Here is an 11,128-nt window from a genome sequence, read left to right as displayed (position 1 = left end):
TTCTCCCCAGCCTCTGGTAACCACCATTCTCCTCCATACTTCTATGAGACAACTTATTTTTAGATTCCATGTATGAGTGAGATCTTGCAGTATTTGCCTTTCTGTGTCTGCCTTATTTCTCTTAACATAACGTTCTCCAGTTTCATTCATTTTGTTTCAGACAACAGGATATTTTTTACAGCTGAATTGTATTCCATTGTGTAGATGTAAAACATTTTCTTTATCCATTCATCTGTTGCTGGGCATTTAGTTTGATTCCACGTCTTAGCTATTGTGAATGGCACTCCAATAAACATAAGGGTGCAGGTATCTCCTTGAAATATTGAATTCATTTCCTTTGGATATATGATGGAACATTAAAAAGTTCATGGAAAGGGCTGGCCCGGTGGCGCACTGCTACAGTGCGCTGTTTGCCGCGCTCCCACCGAGGGTTCGGATCCCACATACAGACCGGTTCCCGCTCACTGGCTGAGCGAGGTGCGGGCGCAGCACCGAGGTTTGCGATCCCATTGCCGGTCCCAGTCCGGTACGGGCGCGACACTGAGGGTTGCGATCCATTGCTGGACACGAAAAAAGACAAAAAGGAAAAAAAAAAAAAGTTCATGGAAAGATTCATATTATATTTTAATTCTATTTGCCCACAGACTTTCTGAAGTACCTTTGTATAACCAGTAGTGGAATTGCTGGATCGTATGGTAGTTCTGTTCTTAATTTTTTGAGGAACCTCAATACTGTTTTCCATAATGACTGTACTAATTTACATCCCTGCTAGGAACGTATAAGGGCTCCCGTTTCTCCACATTCTCACCAACACTTGTTTTCATTTGTCTTGTTTTATACTAGCCATTCTAACTGGAGTAGAGTGAAGTAGTATCTCATTTTGGTTTTGCTTTGCATTTCCCTGATGATTGCTGATATTGACCATTTTTTTTATATATCTGTCAGCCATTTATAGGACTTCTTACAAGAAATGTTAATTAAGGTCTTTTGCCCATTGTTTAAAGGGGTTATTCAATTTTTTTTGATGTTAAGTTCTTTCTGTATTCTGGATATTAACCTCTTGTCAGATGTATAATTTGAAAATACTTTCTCCCATTCTGTACTTTCTCTTCTCACTCTGTTAATTGGTTCCTTTGTTGTACAAAAACTTTTTAATTTGATATAATCCCATTTGTCTATTTTTGCTTTTGTTGCCTGTGCTTTTGAGGTCTTATCTAAAAAATCTTTGCCCAACCCAATGTCATGAATTGTTTTTCCTATGTGTTTTTCTAGTTACTTTATACTTTCAGCTTTTACATTTAAGTTTTTAATCTATTTAAAATTGATTTTTGTATACAGTGAGAGACAGGGGTCTTTCTACTTCCTCATAATTAAATCTTGGTAGGCTGTGTGTGTCCAGGAATTTATCCAATTTTTCTAAGTTATCAAGTTTGTTGGCATAGAACTATACACAATAGTCTCTTATGATCCTTTGTGTTTCTGAGGTATCAGTTGTAACATCTTTTTTGTCTGATTTTATTAGAGTCTTTTCTTGTTCTTTCTTAGTCTAGCTAAAGATTTGTCAATTTTGTTTATCTTTTCAAAAAAGCAACTCTTTGTTTCATTGATATTTTAAAGTATCTTTCTAGTTTCTATTTTGTTCATTTCTGCTCTGAGTTTTATTCTTTTCTTTCTTCTAACACTTTTGGTTCAGTTTATTCTTGCTTTTCTGGTTTCTTGAGGTATATCATTAAGATGTTTATTAGAAATCTTTCTTCTTTTTTGATATAGGCATTTATTGTTATAAACTTTGACCTTTGGACTGCTTTTGCTGTATCCCATAGGTTTTCATATGATTCGATTCTCATCTGTATCAAAAATTTTAAATTACCCTTTTAATTTCTTCATTAACTCATTGGTTATTTAGGTGCATGTTGTTTAATTTCCATGTATTTATAACGTTTTAGAAGTTTTTACTGTTGTTGCTTTCTAGGTTCATACCATTGTGATCAGAAAAAATACTCTGTCTTCTAAAATTTTTTTAAAACTTATTTTGTGTCCTAACATATCATCTATCCTGGAGCATGCTTCATGTGTGATTGAGAAGCATGTGTATTCTGTAGTTGTTGAATGGAATGTTCTGTAAATATCTGTTAGGTCCATTTGGTATAAGGTGCAATTTAAGCTCAATGTCTCTTTGTTGATTTTCTGTTTAGATTATCTGTCTATTGTTGAAAGTGGAGGTCTGAGACCTCCTACTATTACTGTATCACAGTCTATCTTTCCCTTTAGATTTAATAATATTTGTTTATGTTTGGGTGCTTTGGTTTTAGGTACATATATACTTAAAATTGTTATATCCTGTTGTTGAATTGATCCCTTTATCATTATATAATGACCTTCTTTATCTTTGTTTACTGTTGTTGACTTAAGTATGCCAAATCATGCTTTTTTTTTTGTTTCTCTTTGTGTGGAATATCTTTTTCCATCACTTGACTTTCAGTCTATATTTGTCTCTGATGGTGTAGTGAGTCTCTTATAGTCAGTGTATAGTTATTTTTTTTTCATCTGGCCACTCTATATCTTTTAATTGAATAGTTTAATACACTTGCATTCAAGGTTATTATTGATAAGTAAGAAATTCTGCCATTTTGTTAATTGTGTTTCCAGTATTTTCAGTTTTCATTTTTTAACTTAAAACCCTAATGAGACTGCTGTTAAGAAGAGAAACATGATTGATGAAAATTATCTTTCTCAAATTAAGTTGACTAAGGACTGCTTCTGCTGTGTTAAAAAAAAACATTGTATTTTCTCTTACAGTTTAAAAATTATTTTTATTTCCATTTTCAGTTATACCTTATTTAATGAAAATTATCTTTCTCAAATTAAGTTGACTAAGGACTGCTTCTGCTGTGTTAAAAAAAAATTGTATTTTCTCTTACAGTTTAAAAATTATTTTTATTTCCATTTTCAGTTATACCTTATTTATTTTTTTTTTCTGCATTCTCTTTAGGAGTTCCTAGATATCTGTCTGCTCTATCTTCCATTTCTGCCTTTTCCCCTCATTTTAGAGTGTTTAATAGCTGAGTAAAGTGTCTGGGCAGGTCTGATTGATGGTCTCAACCCACTCCCAACTCTACAAGGTTCTTGACTCTGCCACAGGAAAAAATTCAAGAGCAGAGTCACAGTAGAAAGTGAAAAGAGGTGTAGTACAGAGAATAGGAAATACCGATTTCATAGCAAAAGTACAGCCTAGCTCTAGAGACTGAGAGTGGTGGGGCTACACCAAGTTTTATATGAAGGTAGGAAATACACAATTAAAGTTTAGTACAAAGTGCAGACTGGCTCAAGAGAGTGAGCAGCAGCCTGCTAAAGGCAAGTTTAACACAAAAAGTAAAGCATGCACACCTCCCAGTTGAAGTATGGGCTGACCCCAAAAGACTGAGCAACAGCCCATCTTCTCTCTGAATTCTACTTTTATAGTTTTGGCTATCTTTACATATTCATGTTATCTAATGCATAATTGAATGGAAGGGATGCAACAATTTTGAAGATGAAGCTAACAGTGGCAGACCGTCTCCAGCAATTTGTGAGAAAAAAAATATAATCTTATTCATGCCCTAATTAAAGAGGACTGATGATTAACAGTAGAAACAATGGGAAACACCACAGATATCTATGATGGTTCAGCTTTCAGCACTATGATTGAAAATTAAAGTTGAGCAAACTTTCTCCTTGATAGGCGTGAAAACTGATGCACCCAGATCAGCTACAGACAAGAGCAGAGTTTTCAATGAAAATTTTAAACAAAGTGGGATCAAGATCCTGGAACATTTTTTCAAAAAATTGTAACAAGAGATGAAACATGGCTTTACCAATATGATCCCAAAGCAACACACAATCAAAGCCATGACTACCATAAGTTAAAAGTGGTCCAGTGAAAGCAAAAGCAGGCTGGTCAAGAGCAAAGGGCATAGCAACAGTCTTTTGGAATGCTCAAGGTATTTTGCTTGTTGGCTTTCTGGAGGGCCTAAGAATGATAAAGCCTGCTTATTATGAGAGTGTTCTGAGAAATTTAAACTTGTAGGAGAAAAATGCCTAGAAAACCATCACCAGAGAGTCCTTCTCCACCAGTCAATGTTCCTGCTTATTTCTCTTATCAAGCTAGGGCAATTTTGCATGAATTTTGATGGAAAATCATTAGGCATCTATCTTTTAGGCCTGATTTGGATCATTCTAAATTCTTTTTGTTTTCTAACCTTAAAATTTCTTAAATGGCACCCATTTTTCTTCAGTTAGTGATGAAAACTATACTGCACTGACATGGTTAAATTCCCAGGACTCTTGGTTCTTTAGGGATGGACTAAATGGCTAGTATCGTTGCTTACAAAAGTGTCTTGAACTTGATGGAACCTATACTGAGAAATAAAATTTGTATTTTCCATTTTTATCTTTTAATATCATTTTTCTAAGAGCTTTTTCAAGTCCCCTCATACCTCAAAATATTCACACACTGGGGAATACTCAGACACACACAAACATACACACAAACACACAAGCACAAATATACTATGCATGTTTAATGTGATATGTATGGAATTTTGAGTTTCTGCAGAAATATAATCCATCTAATTAAATGTATAGGATTAATTGTGCACAATTAACTGAATATACGGCAAACTATTTTCTCATGGTACTAATCATTTTTTCATAAGTGTGTGGTAAAGTGATGGGAACAAAGTAGGCATTTAACACATAGTTTGTGAATAAACTAATAAAATAATTAAATATGCATATCTTCAATGAACACTCTAAATGGCACTTACACTGAGAATCTCTGCACAATTTCTGGGATCAATAATTTATCAAGTAGCTTGAAAAGGTAAAAAGGAAGTTATAGGAAAACATCTTCAATCCAAAATGGAGAACCTCAGGAAAAAATTGAATGAGAAATGATTATACATAAACAAAACGTGTGTGAGAGAGGGGAAGAAATATAGAAATAGGAACAGGAAAACAGAACTATGCCAAGAAACCAATTTCTTTTTAATATATACATATACATGTGCATATGTAGTACATATATATATATACTTTAAAATTTACTTGTACATATTTGTGGGGTAGAATGTGTTGTTTCAGTACTTGTGTACACTGCACAATGATTCACTTAGAGTAGACAGCATAGTTTTGTACCCATTAGTCCACCACTTTCCTCCTCTTCCCCCACTCCCCCCCCTCCCCTCCTGGCTTCCCCTCCATTACTATACTTTTTACTTCTATGACAAACCACTTTATTTTATTTCGTTTTTCAGATTCCATATATGAGTGTGAACACCTCTTTCTGTGCTTGACTTACTTCACTTAACTTGATGATTTCCAGTTCCACCCATGTTGTTGCAAATGATAGGATATCATTTCTTTTTAGAACTAAATAGTATTCTATTGTATGTATATACCACAGTTTTTTTATCCATTCATTCTCTGATGGACATATATATTGATTCCATCTCTTGGTTATTGTGAATAGCAAAGAAACAAATAAAGTGTGCTAGAATTGAGGCATTTATTTCTGAGTCTTTTGCCACGCCAATCTGATGATCTATAGGACCTTCAAATTTCTGAAAATATCTTCAGTCTCAATGACTTGAGAAAAATTCTGTATAATTATAATGCTATATTTTATGTATTTTAAGTTTCATATTCTTCACATTTTAACATCTCTGAAATATGAATGAAGCTTACAATCATGGTGTCTTTGATTTGATGCAGTATGGTACTAGCTTCTAGAGTCTAGAATTGGATATAAGTCTAGAAACCAGCAGCCTCCTAACTTATCTGAGGTCTTATGAGATCATCTTTGTGGGAAACATGCTAAAGAAAGGGCCTCAGTAAAACTAAACTATTTATGTTATACAGAAAATTGTCATCTAATTTGAAAATTACACTGAGTTCGTGTAACTCCTATATCATGAAGGCATATTCTATCTCCCTAATTCCTACATAACTCTAAGAAATAATCCTGTCTTTTATTCCCTTTAATTTTATATTGTTCTATCCCTTGCAATGTTTTCCCATAAATCTCTCACAAATGGCCAATGCCCAGTGGAAATACAAAACCAAACAATAACAAAACTCACCATAATAAAAAAAAATCTTTCAAATATTATTCCTGGTAAGGTTCATATGTATTCACATAAGTCATCGCGCATTTTCACATGAAAAAGTGTTTTAATATTTCTTAAATGGATCCTTTTATTTTTTGAGAAGTTTCAATTGGGTGCCTTTCTGAGGAAATTTCCTGGTAGAATTTCCTTGATGCTGTGTAGTCCATCTCAAGGTAATTTGATAATCATGGAGTTTAATCATTTGTTGATTGACAGTTACATTTAGACTTGGATTTCTAATCCTTGGCACTATTGGACTTTTGGGCTGGATACTTCTTTTTGATAGGGGCTGCCCTGTGCATTGAAAAATGGTTAGCAGCATCTCTAGCCTTTAACCAGTGGATGTTAATAGCATACCAACACACCCCAGGCTGCAGCAACTAAAAGCATCTCCAGACATTGCCAAATGTCTCCTGGGGGCAACATTGCCCCCAGTTTGGAACCACTGATTTAGGATCTCCAAAATTGGGCTTTCATTTTCCCAGGAACTAGGTTCTGCATTTCAGAAATATGTAGAAATAAATATGTTGACAATAAAGTCACCCAAACATTAGCATTTTTGTATTTTTATCTTGCCTTTCACTAAATTTTATTAAGGATGACAGAAAAAAAAATTAAAATACAGATTCTCTTTGAGAATGTTGCACATGACATCTCTGTACAATATCTTGCAAGAATTAGATGCCTATCAAAGACATTTAATTTGAAGTCTTCACTTTGTGCTGCCTATCTTCACACTGGAAAAATATAAGCTTTCATTTCTTCCAATTAATGAAATGTGTCAACTAGTGCTTTGTTGTGCTACAACTCCAACCCCCATGCCTGTATTTGTGAGGTTATGGAAAAGGCAGAAGGATATGATTATGTATTTCAAATACAGAAATATTTCTTGCTCTGATATGATGATAGGAGTTCCCACGTTAGGATAGCTTTGTAGAAACAGATGCAATCCTGAAATCGAAAGCTAAAATGTAGCCAAGATAGTGCTATCATGGTGTATGAAAGACAAGATTTGAATCTGAGTTTTTGGCTTCCTACCAGTATGACATTCATTAAATCAACTTCTCAGAGCCTCAATCACTTCAACGGAAATGAAGCTAAAATGTAGCCAAGATAGTGCTATCATGGTGTATGAAAGACAAGATTTGAATCTGAGCTTTTGGCTTCCTACCAGTATGACATTCATTAAATCAATTTCTCAGAGCCTCAATCACTTCAATGGAAATAGAAAGGAATGCTTTATAAAAAGCTGGGTCATTGTATTAATCAAATAAATATATGTCTAAAAATACCTGGAAGCATATCTTACATATATGCTATATATATATATATTAATTTTTCCCATTAATTGTGAGGCGCTATCAAGTTATGAGCTAATTATTGTCCTATAAGCATTTGATAGTTCCTGAAGTTGTCTCTTGATTTACCTGAGGGTAAAAGCATGAGAGACTGAAATTGATGTGGTTGGTGGATAGACTCGATTTAAAATGAGTTAGCATAAGAGATGGCAAAAATCATATCCATGATATGCAAGATTTTGAGATCATATTAGAAAAGAAAGTTGTACAATTTGTCATCCATAAAAACCAAGACAATAAATTTCTCTTTACTACCATAACCATTTTTCCTATTTTCCAAATCTCTGAGCATTTGTGATAATCCCACATTTGAAATATACAACTTAAGAAAAATGTATCCCACCTTGATGAAATATTACTGAACTCTTCAAAAATTTTTTTTTCTCCAAACATGGCCTTATTTTCTTCTTCACATTCATTCATTAGCAATTATTTATTGAGCTATATTCTGCATCAAAAATGCCAAAGATGTATGAAGAAATAAAGAAAATAGATAATACTCTCTAATCATTGATTACACACTTTATGCAGGAGGTAGAAAGAAAAGAAAAAGAACATAAAATATATCTTTAATTACAGATAGTAAATATATGAAGAATAAACTAGCAATAAAATAGATAAAAAGAGGATTATAATATGAACTAGGGGTTAGGTAATGTATAATGAAATTAAGCTGTAACTTCCAAAAAAGGGAATAAAATGAATTATATAAAATTAAAGAGTGTTTTAACAAAAGGAGTTTGATGTGAGAACTCACAGGAAATAGAGAGCTTTGTAAATTGAGCAGATTTTCAGAAGACCAGTGTGGCTGCAGTTTAATGATTATCTGATGATACTGGATAGGCAGAATGAATCTAATCAATGTGTGGTCTTAAAGCATGGACTTTATTGATTTAATTCTATTCCCAAAGAAGTAAGAGTTTATATTAAAATAGACACTTTAACATCCAATTCACCTTTTAGAAAGATGACTCTCACCTTGCATAGAGGATCAGTTAGAAGGCAGCAAGGGTAGATATTTAGAAATGTATGAGGTTTTTGCAGTACTTTGGTAAAGAAATGCTAGCAACCTACACGGATGATTAAAATGGAGATAATGAAAAGAAGAAAGAATCAAGATAAAAATTTAGGCCTAGGATCAAAAGATCAATAGTATAGATAGATTAAATGTGGGAGATGAGAAACGCGCTTCTGTCAGAACTGTAGCCATTACCAGTTTGGTCTTGACTGGAATTTGTTGCTTTTATCAGAGATGATATCATAAGACATCTATTTTCATTCTTGCTATCTGAGATGGGGATGTGAGGCAACATACTTCCCTTTCCCAGTTTGATGGCAGTTCTTAGTATCCAGAAAAATTAAAATATATCTAATAATAATAACAAGAAAGATATAGATATAGATATATATAGATGATTCTTTGTCAAATAATAGGTTTTCTCAAATTACTTTTTATCTTGTACTATGTTTTCTATCACATGGCTGTTATATCTTCTTCTGACACAATTTTGCTACAACTCTCATTCTGATCTGCCTAGTTTTCACACAGTACACTATAGGGTTCATCAGTGGAGGTACAAGTAAGAGAACATTTGCCATGAGAACATTAAAGAGAGCGGAGACATGCTGGACAAACCGATGGACAATGGCCAGGTTGATGATGGGCAGATAGAAGATGATCACTGCACAGATGTGCGAAACACAAGTATTGAGGGCCTTGAGCTGCTCCTTTCGGGATGCAATTCCCAGCACAGTCTTGAGGATCAGGATGTAAGTCATAGCAATGAGCAGAAAGTCCACCATAAGACAGAGTGCCCCAAAAAAGCCATAGATGACATCAATTCTGTTGTCAGAGCAGGCCAACTTCATGACATCCTGGTGGAGGCAGTAGGAATGGGATAATTGGCTTTTCTTACAATATCTCAAGCTTCTTAAAGTGAAGGGGAATGGCAGAACCAGGAGGATGCTCTTAAAGGACAACACCATCCCTACTTGGGCAACTCTGACAGCTGTAAGGATGGAGCTGTATCTCAGAGGGTTATAAATGGCTAGGAAGCGGTCAAATGACATGATCAGAAGAACTGAGGACTCCAGTGCTGTGAATCCGTGAATGAAGAATTCCTGGGCAAAGCAGGCATTGGCAGAAATTTCAGGAGTATTGAACAGGAAGATCCTCAACATGGTGGGAAGAGAAGATAAAGACAAACCCAAGTCAGACAGGGACAGCATGGAAAGGAAGTAGTACATGGGTTCATGCAAGGAGGCTTCTGTCTTGATGATAAAAAGGATGGTGCAGTTTCCCAGAATAGCAACAAGATACATGCTGCAGATGGGGATGGACATCCAGATGTGTGCATATTCTAGTCCTGGCATCCCAACTAAGATAAAGGTGCTGATTTCAACATTTGATGTGTTGATACTGGACATGATGAACTTAGAGTGTTCTGCAGTGAGATATATAGATGCTTGTGTTGGTAAAATAGGAATATCTCAAAATTTTGTGGAGAGAAATGCAGTGTTGAAATTTAAGGCTTCCTTCAGTTCTCTTTTAACAGAATAAAGCATTTTTGTTACTATCATACAGAGAAAAGTAAATGTCATTTTAGATTAGAATCTGCCTATATCATAAATTGGTAAAATTATTTCTGACCATATTTTTCCTACGGAGAAATTAGATTTAAATTTTGCATTCAGATATGCATCTGATATAATTTTTCCTGTAATATATGAGTAACCCATAGTCAATTTTCCTGGAGTCCTCTATTATTTCTTGCTTTCACATTCTAGATAAAGTTTTGCGTAGAATAGTATACAATTTCTAGAGTGGTACTACATGTGGGCAAAATAATTTCATAGGCTAAACACCTTCCTAACTCCCACAAATATATGGTCTTCTCAAACCAAACTGCCTTGGTTTTATCCCTTGCCATCCAAAAATTGTTGATGACTTAAATATTCTCTAAAGTTTCTCAATTTTCAAATCATTTATATATTTGAAAGGGTACTTGCTATAGAGATTAATTCCAGATTATGTCTCATTTTCTCCTGGCCTGGAATTTGTGACCAATTATGTAGTGTCAACTGGAGAACAATGATCTGAGGAGCTTAGTATCACAGGTTAGGAGAATTTCAATTCTGTTGGTAGCTGAGCTCCCAAACACAGTTCATTTCCAGTCTCTGAAAGGAACATTCTGCCTAGTGGTATGACTTCTGGATGCCCCTCCCTACTCTGTACGAAGTTGTATGTGGGTGATTGCCAAAAACAGAAGTAAAGTGAAAGCAAAATCGATGAGGATATCTGGGTACTCACCAAAGAGTAGATATTTTAATAAGCGCTTTGAGAGAAGCCAAACAATCACAGTATAAAAACTCAAGGTATTGTTGAATCTGTCTGCTACCAAAGGCTCCTCTTGATATACAAGGGCATGCCTCTTCCTTTTGCCCTAATCACCTGCTCTGGGATCACTGAGTTCTCTGAGGACGACAGCCAGGCTGGATCTATCCTGAGAATAATAATAAATATTTGCAAATGCAGTAAATCTACAGAGATAGTTGATACCAAAGAAATGAAATAAGGATCTAGACCTTAAATAAGGGACTATTTTGGTTGGAGAGAGGTCCTTA

The 11,128-nt window shown here is 34.7% G+C and overlaps 1 protein-coding gene across 1 annotated transcript; it reads right to left on the bottom strand.

Moving 5' to 3' along the window:
- Positions 1 to 8,976: 8,976 nt before the first annotated feature.
- Positions 8,977 to 9,951, bottom strand: LOC103609972 (olfactory receptor 51A4). Its single transcript, XM_008594222.1, has one exon. The coding sequence runs from the start codon at positions 9,929 to 9,931 to the stop codon at positions 8,990 to 8,992; it is 942 nt and encodes a 313-aa protein (XP_008592444.1). The 5' UTR covers positions 9,932 to 9,951; the 3' UTR covers positions 8,977 to 8,989.
- Between the last annotated feature and the right edge of the window lie 1,177 nt (positions 9,952 to 11,128).

The sequence above is a fragment of the Galeopterus variegatus genome, unplaced genomic scaffold, assembly GCF_000696425.1.
Source record: "Galeopterus variegatus unplaced genomic scaffold, G_variegatus-3.0.2 Scaffold10386, whole genome shotgun sequence".
NCBI lineage: Eukaryota > Metazoa > Chordata > Mammalia > Dermoptera > Cynocephalidae > Galeopterus > Galeopterus variegatus.
The sequence above is the reverse complement of the archived record's forward strand: the minus strand, read 5'-3'. Positions and strand labels throughout refer to the sequence as shown.